The sequence below is a fragment of the Giraffa tippelskirchi genome, chromosome 8, assembly GCF_054371585.1.
Source record: "Giraffa tippelskirchi isolate mGirTip1 chromosome 8, T2T-mGirTip1v1.2.pri, whole genome shotgun sequence".
Classification (NCBI taxonomy): domain Eukaryota; kingdom Metazoa; phylum Chordata; class Mammalia; order Artiodactyla; family Giraffidae; genus Giraffa; species Giraffa tippelskirchi.
The window spans coordinates 163,929,355-163,948,634 of NC_137282.1; the positions used below are offsets into that span (position 1 = coordinate 163,929,355).

At 61.2% G+C, this 19,280-nt stretch overlaps 1 protein-coding gene across 1 annotated transcript; it reads right to left on the reverse strand.

Moving 5' to 3' along the window:
• Positions 1–2,952: 2,952 nt before the first annotated feature.
• On the reverse strand, positions 2,953–7,191 carry FOXF2 (forkhead box F2). Its single transcript, XM_081523420.1, has 2 exons — positions 6,024–7,191; positions 2,953–3,226 (listed from the first exon to the last, which is right to left on the reverse strand). Exons 1-2 carry the CDS (start codon positions 7,189–7,191, stop codon positions 3,057–3,059), a joined length of 1,338 nt encoding a protein of 445 aa, XP_081379546.1. The 3' UTR covers positions 2,953–3,056.
• Between the last annotated feature and the right edge of the window lie 12,089 nt (positions 7,192–19,280).

Below are 19,280 nucleotides of genomic sequence, written 5' to 3' on the forward strand. Positions count from 1 at the left end.
CTCAAAGTTAGGCCTTATATTTCCCAGGGGCCAATAATCCATCGGAGATATTTCTGTGTGCAACCTGTTTTCAAAATACCTTCCCAGATCTTTGTCTAACTAATTAACATACGAGCGTTAACACCCACCCATCTGAACCTGTAAAATATCCATAACTCAGACTTCCCTCCCAGACCTGTGGGTTTCAAAGTGTGCTCCTGGACCAACACTGTCAGCATCACCCGGGAGCTGATCAGGGATGCGGGCTCCTCGGACTTATCAGAGTCGGGCTGGGCACAGCGGCCTGTGCTCCGTCAGCCCCGAGTGACTGATGCGGCCATCTCACCTGCGTCTGCAACGCCAGACAAAGGAGTCTCGTCAGTGACGCTGCTGTCACTGGGCGTCACTGTGGTGGGCTTCCCAGAGCCAGCATTTTTTTGCAAAGTGGCCCCCCTGCATACAGCCATGCAAAAGGTGTTCTTTTCCCAATGACATTTGCTCACTTAGTGTCTCTGTGTCATATTTTGGTAATTCTTATGTGAAACTTCAGTATTACTATTCATTATTCTTATGTGTATTATGGTGGTCTGTGAAGAGTGGTCTTGGATGTCACTGAGCGCTCAGACGAGGTTCAGTATTTTTAACAATTACCCATTTGCACGTGGTTATTTTTGGCTGCGCTGGGTCCTCCTTGCTGCCGCACAGGGCTGCACTGCCCCACAGCACGTGGGGTCCTCCCGGACCAGGGATCAAACCCCCGTTCCTGCACTGGCAGGCGGATTTGCAACCGCTGGACCACCAGGGAAGAGCCGGGGTTGAGCGTTTTTAGTGATAAAGTGTTTTAAACTTGAGGTCTGCACACTGCTTTTTGGACACAATGCTATTGCCCTCTTGACAGGCTCCATTGGAGGGTTCATGTAACTTTTATCTGCCCTGGAAACTAAACGTTTACGTGACTCACTGTATTGCAGAATTTACTTTATTAAGCCGAGCCCACTGTATCTCCGAGGTCTGCCTATGCAGATCTGCCGGAGGACCGGCGCCCTCACGTCAGAGGAGTCGGAGGAAAAGCACCAAACTTGGGGCACCGAGGACCCACACCCCGGCGCCGGCAGCTCTCGCCACGAGGGGGCGCGCTGGGCTCGCCGGGCCGGCCGCAGCCCCCTCGCAGGTCCTGCCGTTCTCTGTATAAACAAGTTACGTGCAAGTGTTTAGGATATAAATTACGACCATGCCGGCTGCCTCGGAAGGAATGTAAACACAGCACTGTGGTCGGAGCAGACTCTGAAACTGACTTCATAATTTATAGCAGGCCCCCGAGTAGCTCAGAATAAAAGGGAAAAAAAAATCCCTATTTAACTGAAAATATATTACAAAGCAGACACCAAAAAATGTTTAAATCACAGCGAAATTTTGGAAAATATAGAAAGGAAACCTCAGGGTTAGGTAGACGGTTAGGATTTTGTAAAACAAGATATTTAACCGAGACCACCTTTGGACTGAAAACTCACTCGGCACACAAAGGTCCCGGGGTGGGAGATGTCCACCTGGGGGGTGTCGGGGGCCTGGTGACCGACCAGGGGACAGCTTGCAGGAAGGGGAATCCAAGGCGAGTCCTCAAAGCGGACTCAGCACCTGGAGAACCTCTGCCTTGCTCAGGGGTCTGCGGGCTGCTTGGACCTCGGGGCTGGCCAGCACCAGGCCCTCTGCCCAGGCTGGTCCCTCCTCTCCGTCCAGAACCTCCTCAGCCTGGCCTTCAGCATCTGTAACTGGGAAGGCTTGGAAACCAAGCAAGAAAGGAAATGGCCAAGAGGGAATCCCAAGGGAAACCATGGCTCCCTGGAGAAGGACGGATGGGAGCAGAGAGGCGGACCGGGGAGGCACGTGGGGGCTGACCTCTGTGCCCCGAATTGGGGGTGGACACATGCCTCATCCTGCTTCTGTCTCTGACACCGGGACTGCCCACACCCTCCTCACCTTCTCCGGACACGGGGACCTGATGGCCACCCAAGGAGCCAGTGCCTACGTCCTGGGCACCTGCCCTCTGCTCGAAGCCCGGGGAGGGGAGCCCAGCCCAGCCGGTGGGGAAGGACAGCGAGGGCAGAGACTCGGCCTCCGCAGGCCCTTCTCTCCCCTGGGTTTCCTTGAAGCTTCTTTCACCTTCTGGTTTCTGTTTAGCCAGAAAGAGCGAGGGTGAAGCAAAGAAATAACAGAAAACGTTTCTTCTTCCCTTTCTCTCCCGAGAAGACCCACAATCAGAACCTGGCCTGCGTTACTCAAGGCACAGACCCCACACCACGTCAATTACACAGCTTAGGAAAAAATCCTGCCCAGTGTAGAGTTGCATCGTCCTGGCGATCAGATGCCCGTGGAGGAGAGGGGTCCCCTGGCAGCTATTTGTTATATACATTTTATTGAAAAAATTGTACATCAAAATAGTTTGGCAAACTGTAAAAGTATACATAAGTGCAAATATATCCTCCTTTTAAAATACAAGCAAAGTGTGAGTATACACGAAGATCATAAAAATATCTTTAAACTATGGTGGTAGAAAACAACCTCGTAAAAATGTTGTATTGTCACAATACTGGAGACCACGGTTCTTAAACTAGACACGTCGTTGCTAAATACTCTCTTGATAATGTTCTTTGGCACCTGTATCCAAAGGTAGTGTTTGGCAAAACACAGCTCTCCCACTGAGCCAGGCAACAAGATGAGGCTCTCTTGAAATCCTGTGCTGGGCACTGCCTTTTTTTAAAAAAAAAGCGCACACATTTTCCATAGACAAACACACACACAGCGCGTCTGCGTGTTTCAGACCCTGATTACTGAAGGCAGTGAAGATCCCAGAGTTCCATGTTCGTGTTTGCTGCGTGGTGAGTTTTCACCATCTCCCGTCGCCGGGAGCCTGCGTGTGTTTGCGGCATTACCTCACCGGGGGGTGGCCTCCTACCAACGGTGGACAAACAGCGTGTGACGCTCACCTGGGATCTCCAAGTGACTGGCGTGGCCACTCTGGGAGTCCACCCCGTGATCGCCCCGGGGCAGCGGGGGCCTGGGCCGGCCCCGCCCTGCGTTCACATGACACAGGGCTTAATGTCCTGGCAGACGCTCTGGTGGTGGTGGTGGTGGTGGTAGTAGGGGCCGCCGGCAGAGGGGTGGAAGGAGGAGATGCCGTTGAAGTTGAGGACGAAGTCCTTCCTGTCACACACGGGCGTGGAGTGGTGCTGGTATCGAGGGAGCCCCACTGAAAGGGGAGAGAAGAGAAATGCTCTTCAGAAACGTTTGTTCCACTCAGGCCACGGCCTGGGATTCTTAAAACTGTCCTTCAACATGCATCTCATTTTGACTCCAAGCGAGTGGGCCTGTCTTTCTATTGCTGAAACCCTGGGAGGGGAGACCCAGCCCCAGAAACATCTCAGAGTTTCAAGCTTTGGCCACAGGATGACTCTGGAATTCTGGTTTGCTGTTTGGTTTTGAGGGGCCCACAAGCACGGAGCACAGGCCGCTCACCCAGAAGGCAGGCTCTCCGTTCCTGAGTTCCTATTTCTCCTGGAGGCTGGAGGGGCTCTAACAGCTACCAGCCCAGGCCCTGGGCACTGGCCCTGCCCAGGGCTCCAGCCCCAGAAACACTACCGGCTCCCTCGCCTCAGGTTTCCAGCCCCCTGCCCCGCATTATTTCCCAACCAACTGATCGCCTGGCAGTAGCAGGAGGAGGGGTGGGAGCAGAAAACACTTTGGCTGCGCAGAGGGGCTGGGAGAATGCGCCGTCTCTCGGAGTCGCGCCTCTAGACAAGGGAGACCCCAAGAACAGGGCCTGCCCGTGGACGAGAGCTCGGCCGCGGCCCCTCCGCCGCGCCGGGAGCCTCTGGAGCGCCGGGCCGGCCCGCAGCCTCTCCCCAGGCCTGAGGCTGGCCTCCTGTCGCCGACTTTTGCTTTTGCTTTCTCGGCGCCTTCGGCCCAGGGGGCGCAGTTGGCTGGGGGCCCAGCGGCTCAGGCCTCTCAGGGTCCGCAGGGCTAGGCCTGCTCTCCGAGGCCTCTCCAGCCTCCCGCGCTGGGGAATCCGCAGCCCTCGCCGGTGCCCGGCGGGCGGTTCTCCGCGCGCACACTCTACCCCGCGACCCGCGGCGCCTCGCCCGGTCGCCCTGGGCTTGCGGAGCCGCCCGGCAGCCCCGCGGCCAGGACCTCGGCCCGCGTTCGGCGTCGAGCAGCGCCGAATGCGGCCCACCGCGCGCCCCGACGGGAGTGCCTGCGGCCGCGCAGGTGCTCCCGCCTCGAGCTAAAGCACCTGGCAGCGCCGCTTCCTGCGGCTCTAATCCGAGGCCCTGTGTGGCGCTTTGATGAGGCCGAGCCCGAGCGGCCTCCGCGAGCACGCGGGCCTGGGCCTCCCGGGGTCGAGCTGGGTGCGCGCTCCGGGCCCTTTCTCGGCCTCCCCGCTCCACTCGCAGCCCCGGGTTCCTGAGGGGCCTGGCCCAGGAGTCGCCTGCCAGGCCGCGGGGAAGAGTGTTGGCGGAGGCGGGGGTCAGGGCACTGGAGGGGTGGTAGGGATGAGGAGGGCGAAGCAGAGCGTCCAGGCGGGCCAGGGCCTCCTCAGGCCGCAGACTCGGCCCGGAGGGCGCGCGAGCCCCGGGGTTTGGGAGGCGGTGTCCCTTCTCCCCTAGACGAGCCTTGCCCGCCGGTCTCCGCGCTTCTGGGACCTGGGCGCGCCTGGTGTGCGGGGCGGGGCGAGGGTGGCCTCTTAGAACGGCCAGAAAGCTCTTTCTGCGCGATTTTGAAAGTTCAGGTACGTGTTTGAGGGCAACCGCGAAGCCTCGGGGTCCAGATGGTGGCCGAGCGGGCGGCCGGAGCTGGGAGCCGGGAGGAGAGGCCGCGGCGCCCGGAGGCGAACCGCGGGGCGGGAGAGCACAGAGCGCGCCGCGCGCTTGGCGCTGATTGACAGCCAGTCCGAGGGGGTTAAAGAAAATAAGAGCGGAGGGTCGGCTGTGTTGGTTCCTTGTTGAAATTCCCATAAAATTGAACAAGACTCCGCTCTCAGTGGGTTGAGTCAGGCTGGAAGCCTCTCCGGTGTGGTCCGCCCAGACGGTCTTTGTTTTGTTAACCTCTGAGACCCGCAGTTAAAAGGCCTATTCGGGAAGCTTCACCGTCCAGGGAACCAGCATCTTTTGCCCATTTCTGGGCTTCCTCTCTCCCTGACGCTCTGCTCCCACGCCGATGCACAAACGTACAATGCAGGCGTGTCAGCCTGGAAACCCTCTTCCAATTGGGGTGGGTAAGGGTCTGCTCCAGCCCCACTTGCCCGGCACACCAGCCCGCCCCAGAGGGGTTAATATGAGGTTTATCTCCACCGTCCCCATAAACCTGGCTAAATATTCACATTCCCTCCTCCACCCCCTCTGTCCCCTCCCACCTCTCACCGCCTGAGGCAAGTCAATAAATTTTCATAATCGGCAATCAACACAGTTCACATCAGCAACTCTAAGGGGGGCCCAAGGGCAGGCCTTTCTCAGGGGAGCCCCTGGGCCCTGAGTCCTGCTGGCCTAGGCCGCACGCGGGTGTCAAAGACTTGGGCCCACTGAAGCAAGGCTGGGGCGCCCCTCCTCCCTGGCCACACGGCCCTCCCGTGAGGGTCCCCGACCCCTCTGCTCCCAGGGCCCGGCCTCCGGCTCCCACGGCCTCTCAGCAACGGCCCACCCGCCGCACTCCTGGGGACAGAGCATCTCCTCTCGGGTGAAAGCTCAGCAAAACCGACTTTAAAAGACAAAGGAAAGCAGCTTCGGCGCCCTGGCCAAGGTCCCCTAAGGCGCCAGCCTTCTCCCTCGGCTAATTCAGGCCTGAGCTCGGAGCCCTGCAGTCCGCGGAGACGCCGGACACGGGCGCGTCCCTCCTTCTTCGAGGGCTGGAAACTCCGGAGGCCCGACGGGGGCCAAGTGTGCGGGGGAGGCCCTGTCACCCACACTCTCCAAAAGGGCGCCAGCGTCGCCCAGGCCTCGGCCGCCGGAGCCGGGAGGCCGGAGGCGAAGCCCCGCGGCCGAGCCGCACGTTACCTGGGAGGTCCTCGCGGGCGTTTTGGTGCAGGTAGCTCTGCTCCAGCGAGTAGGAGGACATGCTGCTGTGCAGGCCGGCGGGGGCCGCGGGGGTGCTCCCCGGCGTCAGGGCGGGCGGCTGCTTGAGGTAAGGCGAGGCGCCGGGCGAGCTCCAGTGCGCCGCGGGGCTGGTGTAGGGCGAGTGGCACTCGATGGCGCTCGCCACGGCCGGGGACGAGGGCACGGGGCTGCTGCTGCTGTCCGGGCCGTAGTCCCCGCCGCCGCCGCCGCCACCCCCGGCCGTGCCCACGGCCCCGGGCCCGGCGGGCACTGGGCAGCTGGCCATGTAGGTGGAGCCCGGGTTGGGCGACATGTGCGGGACGTGGTGGTGGTGGTGGTGGTGCGGGTGCGCGTGGCCCGGGGCGCCGGCGCCCGCGTCGTAGCCCGCTGGCATCATGTCGAGACCGCCGTAGCCGCCCTGCCCGTGGCAGCCGAGCGGCGCCGACGGGGGCGCCTGGAAGTCGAAGCCCTGCGGCAGCAGCGAGGCCCCGAAGCCCAGGCCGCTCACCACGCGGTGGTACATGGGCTTGAGCGCTTGGCACTTCCGCCTGAAGCCGCGCGGCCGGCGGCGGAACGAGCCCTCCTCGAACATGAACTCGCTGGCCGGGTCGATGGTCCAGTAGTGGCCCTTGCCCGGCCGCCCGAGGCCCTTGGGCAGCTTGATGAAGCACTCGTTGAGCGAGAGGTTGTGCCGCACAGAGTTCTTCCAGCCCTGGTAGGCGCCACGGAAGAAGGGGAAGCGCGCCTGCAGGAACTGGTAGATCTCGCTGAGCGTCAGGCGCTTGGCGGGCGAGCTCTGGATGGCCATGACGATGAGCGCGATGTAGGAGTAGGGCGGCTTCTCCGGCCGCCGCAGCCCCGCGCTCGCCTTCTTGGCGCCCCCGCCGCCCGCGCCCGCGCCCGCGCCCCCGCCGCCGACCGCGCTCTTGCAGGCGTTCGGGGCCGCGCCGGCCGAGGAGGCAGCCGAGGACGAGGACGAGGACGACGAGGCGGCCTCCAGGGAGGCGGCGGCGGGCGGCGGGCTCATCAGGGCGGCCTGCAGCGCGCCGGGGCCCGGGCTGCGGGCGCGGCGGAGCGGGGCCGGCGGCGGGCGCGGCGGGGGCGGCGGCGGCCCGCCCTCGGAGGTCATCGGGCGCCCGGGAGCGGGGCCGGGCGGCGGGGGCGGGCCCGGGGCCGGGCGCGGGGGCGCGGGAGCGCGGGCGGCCCAGAGGCCCGGCGAGCGCCCTAGCCCTCCGCCCGGGCTACAGCCGCGGCCGCCGCGAGCCAGCGCCTCGCCGTCGCCTCCCTCAGCCCTGCCGGCGCTTCTGGCCGAGGCCGCGGGCCGCCGGCGGCGCCCGGCGCATCCCTCCCCGGGCCTCGGGCCCGGCCTGCGCGGCGGCCTCCGGGCCGCGGAGCCGGAGCGGCCGGGCAGCTGCGCGCGCGAGCGGGGACCGCGGCCGGGACCCCGGGGACGAGCCCGACGTCTCCCCTCAGGAGCGCGGCTCGCTCTGTCTCTCGGACTTCCTCCTCCCGCGCCTCCTCCGTCCCCCCACCGCCCGCCCCCTCCTCCCCGCCCCCCCGGAGGGCGCGCGGGGCCGGCGCTCACTCCTCCCCCCGCCGCCGCCGCTCCCTTGCTTATCTCGCTCCTGGCTCTCCGGGGTCCCCGTTGGCCTTTTAATGCCTCTGCCGGGCGCTCTCCCTGTCCCCCACCCACCCCCTTGCAAGCCTAGGGATCGCAGCCCGGCTCACATTTGCCTCGGAAGACACCGCCGCCCCCGCCCCGCAGAACCCGACCACCTAGACTTTAGGGACCCTCCTTTCCCTCTGCCCCCGACAGCACCCCTGTCGCCCATCCCGGAGCCAAGCGCCCCCGGCGGCGCGGCCCACCCGGCTCCTCCCCTCCCCTCCCCTCCCCCCGCTCCCCCCTCCTCCCGCTTTCCCCTCCCCCCCCGGGCTGCTCCTCGGCCGAGTGTGCGGCCGCCGGACCTCCGTAGCCGCTGCCCCCGCGCCCGCGCCGACGCCGTCTGCCCGCCGCGATCAGACGCTGCCGAGCCCCCGCCGCGCGCCGGGCGCCCGACGCCCAGAGGTAACGCGCCGTCCCCGCTCGCGCCCGGCCTGCAGACCCCGCAGCGGCGGCCGAGGCCGAGGCCGGGCTGCGTGGAGGCTCTCCTTTCAGGTCGGAGAGGATGCCTGTTTGCATCTGTCTCCACTTCCTTTCGTTCCCACTTGAGAGTTTGTACAAAGTGCAGGAAGAAGGCCCCGCGGAGTGACAGGAGTGAGGTGGCCGGGTTTGTTCTCTGTGTTGAAGCGGGGTGGCTGCTGTCACCGGCTTGACACCCCCAGCCCCCGCGCCGCCCCCGCCGGCCCGCGAGCCCCCTCGAAGCTGCCCCCCAGGGACAGAGCTCCACCCAGCGTGGTCGGTCCTCTCCAGCTAAGCCAGAGGCAGGCCAGGACGCACTCCCAGTGAGACTGGACCGTTAGTTTCTGGATTACACGTGCAGGGACTGGGCTGGAGGAGGGGGTGGGGACGGAGGCCTGGGAGCCGTTGGGGCCACAGAGGGCTGATGGGGGCGCCCGGAGGGGGTGCTGCAGACCGCGGACCGCAGGGGAGGCAGGGCTGCTCAGAAGGGACGGGGCGCCGGGCCGCCTGCGGAGCCCAGCGGGGCGGAGAGAAAGGGAGGTGGTGCAGGGTCCCGAGAACGTGGCGGCCAGAGCCGCCCGGTTGGAACAGGCCCGAGGCGGGCCCTGGGGCTGCACCAGGTCTGCAGGCGTCCCTGAGCTCCGGGTTGCTCCCGGGTGAGCGCGCCGGTGGGGCTGGAGCTGGGAGACGGAGGGCGGGAGGGGAGGCTGGGGGCTGGGCTGGGCTGGCCCCAGACAGTGACCTGAAGTTGAGTGGAAGCAGGCTTTTTCCATCAAACCCTGCCTGGATACCACACACAGAGGCCGAGTGTCAGTTTACTGCCCTGAGCCCGGCTCCTTTTCCCTAAGCTCCGCTGTAATTAGACAAAGAAAACCTAAATTAGCTGAACAGGCGTCGACAGCTTCCTCCAGAGCACCCCTGGTACCTACATGGGAATGTGTCCGAAAAGGGCTTGATTGTAGCCGAGAGTCAGCTAAGAAAACACGGCCCAAATGAACGCAGTTTACCGCTCATTTCCAACAGAAAAAAGAAACAAGCCGCCCTTTTCCGGATGGGGTGTCTCGGTTGAGATGGGGAAGGGGCTTTGCAGTTGTCTCCACTTCTAAGAATCCCTTTCTGAGTGACTGGGGAGCTGCTGCTTTTTGTTTTGCTTTGTTTTTCTTTCTGACAGGGGCCTATTAATTTCTCGGTATTTTTTCTCTTACCCCTTTTGTCATTTTACAGGGAATAACTTAATCATAAGTAAAAGTGGAAGTATTCAATAAATAGTGTGTTTACTAAATCAATGCTTTCAATGTCTGAAAAATAATGAAATACAGTAGAAACTGGAGTGAGAAAAGAATATCTGAAAGGAGCTCCCCTGTGTGTGTGTGTGTGTGGCAACTGGCACAGCTGAGAAGCACAGGGACAAGGAAGGCAGTCATCTCCTTTGGAGCTGGGAGTGGTAGGCAGTGGATTTGGGGGAAATTCAGCAAGCAGATGTGTCACTGGCTCTCAACCCTCTCTGATTTCTGCACCTGGAATTCTGGCTACGTTGGATCTCGTGTCCTAAAAGGTTTTAGGATCCAGAATGAAAAAAAAGCACCAACCATAAGACCAGGACAAAGTTAGTGATAACCTTGCACACCAGTAGTTCCCAGTTTGGGAGTCTTTTTGAGAATATGATGGAAGCTATGGAGCCTTCTTCCCGAAAAAATATTAATTTGCCTAGGATTTTAGAGGGTCCTAAAAAAATACTATACATTTTCTGGCTTCTACCAACTTCTATGCTTAAGTCATCAACAGTTCTAACAAACTCCTTGTCATCCAAGTGATAGTGCTTCCCATTTTACCTAAACCCTCTGAACTTGCAAGATATGCCCGCTTGCAGTCTGGGGAGAGTCCTAGGAGGCCAGGCAGATGCTGGGGAGGCAGGAGGCTTTGGGCAGCAGGTCTGCAGACCTGGAGCCCCCTCCCCAGGGTCTTAGCGCTGCCCTGTGGTCCAGGGCCTTCCGGAGGTTTGTGCCCCTTGTAGTTATCTGAGCAGCAAGGGGCTCTATGTCAAACCTCTTTCCCAGAGATCTTCCTTCTGCCTTTGGAAGCCGGTCCATGTGTTCCTTGTAGGTTTCACTGCATTCATCTCATGTGACCGCCAGGTGGTCCCCTACCTTCCCCTTTAGGGATAAGAAAACTTCGGGCCCAGAGGTCAGATAATCAGTCACACATGGACAAGTGACAGACCTGGCCGGAGCTCAGGTCCGGGGTCTCAACCCAGCGCTGCTGCCCCTACCGGGCAGCAAAGCCTCCGGGAACTTGGTTTTAATTACTGTTTTATACACATCTCCTGGGTGGGAATGCATGCAATACCAATTATGTCAAACTCTGTGTCCCCGGTAGGAATACCTGAATTTCTGTGTGGCAGATAGTTGAAAAGGAAAGTTCTGTTTCTGAAATAGCCTTGCTCAGGAGGCTTCCGTGTTTCCGAGCTCTTCCTGATAGACTTTCACCGTCTTATAAACAAAAGTCTTGAATTCTTTCTTAGGGGAAGGAAAGGCATGGTTCCTTAAGAGGAGTACAGCTCCGACCAGCACTCCTCAGTTACCCAGAAATAGAGGGGTGCCCAGGGTCCCCTCTGCATCCCTGGAGCTGACCCCTCCATCTGGGCTGTGGGTTCCTTTCTGCTGCAAACCCCAAGGTCCCGCCCCCTGCCCCAGCGCAGGGGAATGTAAACTTCGGGAAGCCTGTTTCTTTGGTTTTGTTCTATAATCGGCATTTTATTCTAGGAAATCTCTTCATTATTGCGGTTTAAGTTTTATGTTCTTCACATGCTTCTCAGCTGCGTGGGTTTTACATGAGATGGCTTAGACTAAACCAGCTACCCACCGGAGACGCACCCGTACTGCCCTGGCAGCCCTCTGAGACCTCCATCACCAGCACCCTGGCCCTGCAGCCTGCCCTCCCTTCCTTGCCCAGGGAGTTACCAATGCTGGATTCCGACGGAAAGTGACCACCCCGCCCACCCTGTGCTTTGGTGTACAGCTAACGGGCTGCTCCAGAGGGCAGGTCGGCCCAGGGGATGAGCTGTGTGAGCAAGCGTCCCAGAGGCCGGTCTAAAAACTCTGATTTACAATAGAAAGTCTGGCCCCAAGGCCAGGAAGAGGCGCCGGCAGGGCTTGGAGAGGGCACCTGGGTCTGAGCGGCAACAGCGGGAATTTTACACCCCTGTCTGCTGGCCTTCCTCGGCCCAGAGCGCCAGACCTCCGGGTTTGAAAGCCAGTCTCCCAATTCCCAATGTTTATTTAGATAGATTCTTCCGCTTTCCAAAGCTCCTGTCCCGGCGGGCAGGACTCTTTTATAGCCACCTTCCTGAATCCATGGGTGGGCCCCAGATCCCCGGGCCTGGCAGTGGGTAGGGGGCAGATTTGGTCACCCTCTTGGCCGATGGGTGGTGCCTGGGAGGAAGGCAGGGGTCCTGCATCTTCCATCCCTGCACTGCCATGCTTCCAGGCCCAGCTCCCTACGCTGGGAAACGCATCTCTGGGGTGCTTCCGGGAGCTGGCCCGGCTGCCCACCGGCCCCAGCTTGCTGCAGCTCCGTGGCGGACGGGCCTTGGGTCTCTCCCCAACAGCCTGCTGTGTTCACTGGGGGGCAGGCTGGGCTTGAACAGCGTGTTCCCGTGGCAGGGGTGGTCATCCCTCCCAGCGGTGGGAGCTCTGACGCCCCCAAAGGAGAGGAAAGGCAGTGCTGGAACGGACACTGAGTGTCCATCTCCTAAGGGGGCAGGAACCAGTACACTTCCAGTGGTGCAGGAACACTAGGGAACCCTGTCCCAGGCATTCCCAGTCTTGGGAGAAAACAGGCAGAACAAGTGTGGGTGACGCCCTTCCACGAGATCATTGAGGGAGCCCCGCTGATGAGATGAAGACCTGGAGCTGGGCTGTGTCCGGGGAGCGGGCCGGGGGCGCCCTGAACGCCCTGCATCCCTTCCCGAGCCCACCCTGCTGGGCCCCTCACACCCTGCTTCTGCCTCCCCAGGCTCGGGGGGAGGCAGCAGACGCGCTGGGCGGGGCGGGCGGGCTGGCGGGCGGGCCAGGCCCAGAAGGAAGGAGGGTGCGCGCCCAGGGCTGCGGAGGCACCGACCAAACGCGTCCACACTGGGAGGTCGCAAGACCGCTCGGGAGAGGCTGGTCTGGTCCGCGGCAGGGCCGCGGGCCTGGGGGCGCCCTGGAGGTCCCAACCCCGCTCGAGTCAGGGTTTCTTCTCGCATCTGGCTCGAGCCCTCGCCTCGTGTCCTCCTTTCCCCCCAGTAAATAAATATCTTCCCGGGCAACAAACCCCGCGTGCTGCTTCGCGCTGGATCAACTTCCTGGAGCATCAAAACCTCCCTTCTGTCTCCCCGCTGCGCTCAGGATATGGGGCGCGCTCACTTCTCTTCAAAAAAGGAAGCGTAGCTCTTCCAAAAATATAAATCAGCTCTGACGTCCAAATATTTCTTTTGTCCTCCAGCATCCTCTGTACTGGTAAATAAAGCGTGCTCGGCGCCCAGCGCCGACTCGGGACCTCTGGGCGCCCAGACGCCGTCTAGGTCCTAGGAGCTGCCTTTCAGGAGCCTTACCTCCGACCGTCCCCCCATTCCTGCCCTGCCCCGCCCCAGCCTGGCCGAGGGTCCCCTTCTGGAGGCGGCCTGACCGCGGTGACCCGGGAAGCCTGCTGGAGGGGGAGGGAGAGCTCGCTGGTGCTGGGACAGGGGCCCGGGAACGCACCCGAGGCCTTGAGTCCTAGACAAGCCCCGATGCGGCCTCCCCAGGCGCACCAGGCCTTCGAGTCTTCCCTAGAAGGGAGCGGCTGCTGGCTCCTCAGCGTGGTTCCCACCCCCATGGCCGCCGCCTCTTCCAGGCAGGCCCAGAGGGAGTGGAGACCCACATCTCCGAGGGCTGCGGGCCTGTCCGTAGGTTGGTCCCAGGGGTTCGCAGCTCGTCCAACCTCGAATGGTTGGACCCGCGTCAACCTTACTTGCCCCCTTCCCGATTTGGGAGAGGTGGTAAGGTTTTTGGCTGGGGCTTCCAAAAGAAATCTATACCAAGGAAATCATCGTACAGCAGGGCGCTGAGTAGGTGCCCTGAGAAGTAACAGTAGGACATCCCAGGTGAGCCTGTGTCCCTGACACCTTGGTGCTGGGAGCCCACCAACCTTTCTGCTACCCACCCCACCCCCCCCAGTAAATCACCCTGCGGCGACCACGAGGTGCAGCCTGAGGGCGCTGGTCCAGGCAAGGCGTCTCCACCTGCCTGGGCCCTCCCCGCCTCCGCCTTGGCCCGGAGCCCTCCGGGCTGCGTGATGGGGGCTGTTCTCCAGCCCCCCTTCTCCAGGGGGGTCTTTATTGATGAGCTGCCTCGAAACTCCCGCCCGAAACGCCCCAGAAGGGTTTAGACGATCCATCACCCGCCACTTCAAGAATGCTTCCTCCCTTTCAAACAATCCTCGCACACCAGACGGGCTGCGGTGGGGCGGGGCGCGCACTTGAGAAAGGACAGCTAGAAAATCAACGTCCAAACCCTCCCTCAGCCTTTCGGAAACAGGGACTCGGGCCAAACATCCCTCCGGATGATTTACGCGGCCCGGTGGTCCCAGCCCCCGACCGTGGACCCTCCTTGTGCGGGCAGCGGGAGGCCAGCGCGCGGCGCGTCCACGCGAGCGCGTCTCCGCCGGGCGATTCGAATTGTAGGGGAAGCGCTTTCCATCTCGGGTTCAGGGCAAAAGGAGAGCCCGGCCTGGCGGTCACGGTGCCCTTGCTGGTGAGAGGAGTGGGCGGCAGAGGGCAGGCACAGTTTTTTGGAGCCGTCACTGAGTGCCACCCTCCGGGAGCGGGGGTCGCTGGTGTCTCGGGGTCGCGGGCTGCCGCCCCTCCCCCGGGCTCGCCAAGTTCCTCTCGCTTCCGCCGGGTGGCGCCAGGCCCTCGGGAATCGCGGGGCCCGCTGCGCCACGACCCCGCCCGGCCGGGCCGCCAGCCCGGACCCCGCCAGCCCGGACCCCGACAGCCCGGACCCGCCGCCCCCGACCCGCCGCCCCCGGGCCTCCAGCCCGGACCCCGCCAGCCCGGACCCGCCGCCCCCAACCCGCAGGGCCCAGGCGACTGAGTCCGGCGCTCGCCCCTCGGACTCGGACTCGGTGGCCACCGTAGGACACATCCTGCTCTCCAGACCCCTCAGGCGTTAAGACAGAAGGCGGTCCGTCAGATGCTCAGGACCCTCCTTTGAAACGGGCGCTGCGTTGGGAACCAGCTTGGTCTGCAAAAGAAAGTCAGGCTTCGGTTTGGCCCCTCTGGTTTCCCGCAGCCAGCAAGGGGCCAGGGCGGCCCGCCTGGAGCTCAGGCCACCGAGGTCTAGCAGAAAACAGGCGACAGACAGGCCGCCGGCGGGACACTGGACAAGCCAGTCACTTGGTCCCCGCGCCCAGCGCCCGGGAAAGCTCAATGGACGGCGACGAGAGGCTGCAAGACCTTCTCTTGTCGTCTGGGTCTAAGTGACAGGAAGAGAAGTTTGCTTTTATTATTTCTTTTTACTAAGGAAAGCACCCTACATTTGTCCTGGCAAAACGCAGAAGGGAGTTTTGGGGGTCCTTTGGGGCAGGTTGCATACATGGGGTGGGAGGTAACAGGCAGGGCAGTGGTGGGCTTGGGAGTCAAAAGGCCGGGACTGGGTCCAAGCTGTCACCACAGGCCTTCCTCTGTGACACCGCGTGGGGGTGGGGGGCAGTCGAGCCCCACATTTTAGGAGATAAGGCATTCTCCATTTAGTCTTTTATTTAAAAGCTCCTCAAAATTAACTTTATTCAGGTATACTGTACACAAAATGAGGGCTTCCCTTGTGGTTCAGCTGGTCAAGAATCTGCCTGAAATGCGAGAGACCTGGGTTCGGTCCCTGGGTTGGGAAGATCCCCTGGAGAAGGGAAAGGCTCCCCACCAGTATTCTGGTCTAGAGAATTCCATGGATTGTATGTCCATGGGGTCACAAAGAGTCGGACACGACTGAGCGACTTTCACACACAAAATAAAACACACCCATTTAAATGAAGAGGTTGTGTTTTTATTCTCATTTTTTCTTGCTGAAAGTTTCAGAAGTGGAGGTTGTATCGTAAGCCGTCCCTCAACATCCGTCATCTCGATTTTCATTTCTTGCTAAGATCTTTCGGGGCAAATACAGACACCGTGTTTTAAAAATCCCCCTTATCAGTCCTCTCCACATCCTCCAGCTCTGGCTCTCTTGTACCTAAAATTGCATTTTGGTGCAGACAAGCATCTTCTTCAGGGACTTGGAGCCGGGCTGAGAGGTGCGTTTTAAAAGCAGAACGCTCTAGTTTCCGGGCTTTCCTCGCCTGCTGAGCTGGTGAGGGGTGACAGCCCTTCCCATCACTGGCGTGTGCTTTAGCAGTAAGCCTTGGGGACACTCATTTGTGAAGTCCCCAGAGTTACCCCACACTGCCTCTACACACATGCACCAGGTCATACAGACAGAATTCATTCTCCTGCAAGATCACACGTGTCCTTTCACTTTACACATAAGTGTGCCATGTATTTGTGTGTGTTCATCCCAGTGGACCATACGGTGCTTCCCAATCGTTTACCCAGACAGTGGCCAGCTGGGAATTTTTTTTTTTTTTTTCATATTGTTCAGAAGCGCCTGTGGAGGCTGGGGTGAGGGGGCCATGAAGGGCAGGGCATAAACCAGGAGGCCCATATCCCCAAAGCCCAGTGTGTATGACTCTGCTGTTAGCCGACTTGTGTGATTTTCTCCCAGTCCCCGAATCATACCTGGTACCTTTGTTCTCATTCTCCCCCTTAATGCAGCCAGAGCAGGTGGGGAGAGATGTGACCTGGTAGGTGGCTTTTGTTTGACAACTGCACGTGCTCCTGGAGGTAGTGAGCTCTTAGTTAAGTCTGTGAGCTTCAATTTCTTTTTTTCTATGTGTGTAAAATGGGAATAATAAAAATAATTTTTAAAGTGCCTCCTTCCACAGTGTCTATAAAGATGAAATAAATATTGTGAAAAAATTAACATTTTGAAATGTATCCATGTAGAGTTATTTCTGTCCCCACCCAGAAAAGCACTGTTTGGTTATAAGGTTCTCTGAAGCCTCACGTCCCTGGGAGCTCCCCTTCTCCAGTCAATCTCTTACGTGCACGTTTGGTTAGGTTCTTAGTAAAGAAAAGATTGGTCCTTTGTCTACAAGTTTAAGGCCGCCTCTGCGGGCTGGGGTCTCCGCTCTCCGAGTGTTTTCCGGCTCCGTAGCATCACCGCCGAGGGCGAATTCTCCCCGGTGGTGGGAGGCTTCCCTGGACAGATCTCGCTGCTCCTGGAGGCAGCGGACTCTTTCGCAGTACCCGGGACGGCGCGCACCCTTGCAGCTCGGTGGGTGGTTTCCCGGGGGCTGGCGCAGGCGGACACCGGGGCGCGGCGTGCGTATGTGTGTGTGCGTGTGCGTGAGCGTGAGCTCTGGCAGAGGAGCCCACTCGATCGAGGAGGGCAGAGGGTCAATCGTCCTGAGGACAGTGTGCCCGCAGAAACGCGAAGCGCCCGCGTACGATGCCCGGCGCGCCGGACTCCCGGGTATGGCGCGTGGGCTCGCTTCCCAGGGGCCGGTGGAACCTCCGACAGCGGCTCTGCACCGCGAGGGCACGCGGAAGTCCTCAAGTGCGGACAGAAAGCGAAGCTGCGCGCTGTGCCTGGGCAAAGGGTCCTCGCCGGCGGCGGTCTCCCACCAAGCGGCGGCCCGCGTTCGCGGTCTCAGAGCGGACTTTTCCTCCATCCCGCCTCGTCTCCCCTTTGCGAGAGGCGCGGGCTCTGGGCGGTGATGCGGGGGCGGCGAGGCAGGCCCAGAGCCCTCCTGTCCGGTCTAACCCAGCGCCCGGCCAGGCCACCCCGCTAGGCTCTCAAAGCTCTGATCGGAAAATGCCGTTTGAAAAGCTAATATTGAATATATACTAGGGTCGCACATGCTATACAGCTCATCTGTTTGTGTCTCCCCCGCCCCTACGCCTTGCCTTTACCAGTTTTGCGACCACGAGCAAGTTACTCATGGTTATGGACTTCCGTTTTGTCACTTCTCTCACCGGGATCGTAATTCAGACAGTCGAGCTCCTAGAACCAAGAGCGCGCCGCGCGGAGGGCGCGCAGCAAACCTCGGGGTGGGTTGAGCGGCGCGGACCCGCTGCCCTCGGGCCGGGCTGGGCGCGGGCCCGCGGCTTTCCCGGCGGCCTCCTTCGAGGCCCGGAGCGGTGGGGGGCGGCTAGGGACAACTGGGCCCCGCGCCTGTCCCAGCGCCACAAGTCCGGCACTTCGTGTTGTTTTCACATTTAGAGTCAGAATGACTCCGGAGGACGGAGAGGCTGGCGCGGGACCTGCGGGCGCCAGGCCGGAGCCCAGCGCGGAGCAGGTGCGGCGGGCCCAGCTCCAGGGCCGATCCGGGGCCGCGGGCGCGTCGGGCTCGCGGGGCACAGCCTGTCCCCGCCTCGGCCTCGACACCCGCCGCTCCGGGCGGCCAGAGCGCTCGGCGGCCCCGAGGCGACGTGCCCCCCGGGGTGGGAGCGCCACACGCTCGCAGGGCAAAGAGGGCGGCGAGTGTGGCAGCCGGGGATGGAGAGTTTTCGTTTTCGCGTCGGGTGCTCCGCTGCGCCGTTGCCGGATACTGCCCGGAAAGGCCGACCGGACGCGGCCGCTCTTCGGCTGTCGGCCGTGCTCGGGGTCGGCGTGGCCTCTCCGCCGGGCGGGCAGGACAGCGGGTCCGCGCGGAACCTCCGCCCCGGCGGCGCAGAAGGGAGGAGAGGAATTCCCTCTTGAGCCTCATCAAATGCAGATTCTTGAAGTGTCTTAAGGAAAGAAAAGCAGAAGGGTGGGGAAATGGAGAGGCGGGCTCACCTGAGGCGTCAACGGCCTTTTCAGACTCTGGCCTCTGGGGTGTCTGGCTTCTCTGCGGGCGACCGAAGGCGTTTTACGTGTAGAAACACCGTCGCCGCTTAAGGGCCACTTAAATCACGCAGGTAAAGCCCTAAAACAATCTGGCACGGAACGTTGTTTCTTCTTTTCATTGCTCGCTTTCGCAGCTTAGGTTTCCTCTCCTGGTTGGTGGCTTTGCAAAGTGTTTTCACACCGCTTTGCCATGTGTGAACCACTCATGAAAGTGAGGTCGCTCAGTCCTGACTCTTTGCGACCCCGTGGACTGTAGCCCACCAGGCTCCTCCGTCCATGAGATTTCCAGGCAAGAGGACTGGAGTAGTTTGCCATTTCCTTTGCCAGGAGACCTTCCTGACCCAGGGATCGAACCCGGGTCTCCAGCATTGCAGGCAGACGCTTTACTGTCTGAGCCACCAGGGAAGTCCCAACTTTCCCCATTAATTCGGACCGGGATATATTCTGAATCGTATTTTCCCTTTGGAGGGATAGCGCGTTTTTGGAAAGAGCAAACGCCGCTCTTGTTTGGTGTTTAGCTAGTGAGTGAGACTGGGTGGAGGCTGGAGGCCGCGGGCAGAGGAGACCCAGGAGAGCAGCGCTTGGCTTTGAAAGAGAGGAACGCGCTGGACGAGCGCTGGACGGTCACTCACGTATTCCACCTTCAAGGTTCCGGAGTTAAACTGTGCTGAGAATCTAAAACGCTGTGAGTGGTCTCCTTTCATCAACTTTCCGTTCAGCAAAAGGGGCTCTGAGTGCCGGCCCCACCCCCACTGAAAGGACACTCTGTTTGGAATCTTAAAATACGCAGCAAATTCCCCAGCACCGGGGTCTCGTGGGGTAGAGGGGCGCTGGGCAGACAGGGTTTGGGGTGGAGGCTGGGGATGGGGCTTCTGCAGGTCTGGCGGACAGGGAGACCCTCTGAGTCATGGCCTGAATGCGCTGGGGGTCTGGCTGGTGTCCGGGAGGGGGCAGTGGAGGGGGCAGGGCTGGCGGCCTCCTTGGGGAGCCCTTTCCAGGGGAAGCGGCTCAGCCCGCGGTCCCTGCAGCCCTGGCGGCGGGCAGAGGGAAGGGCCCTATGGAGCCTGGTGAGGGGATGGGACAGCAGCCTTTCCCTCCCGAGTTTCTACCTGTGAACACGCGGGGGTGGGGGGCTCCTGGAAAGGGCTGAGGCTG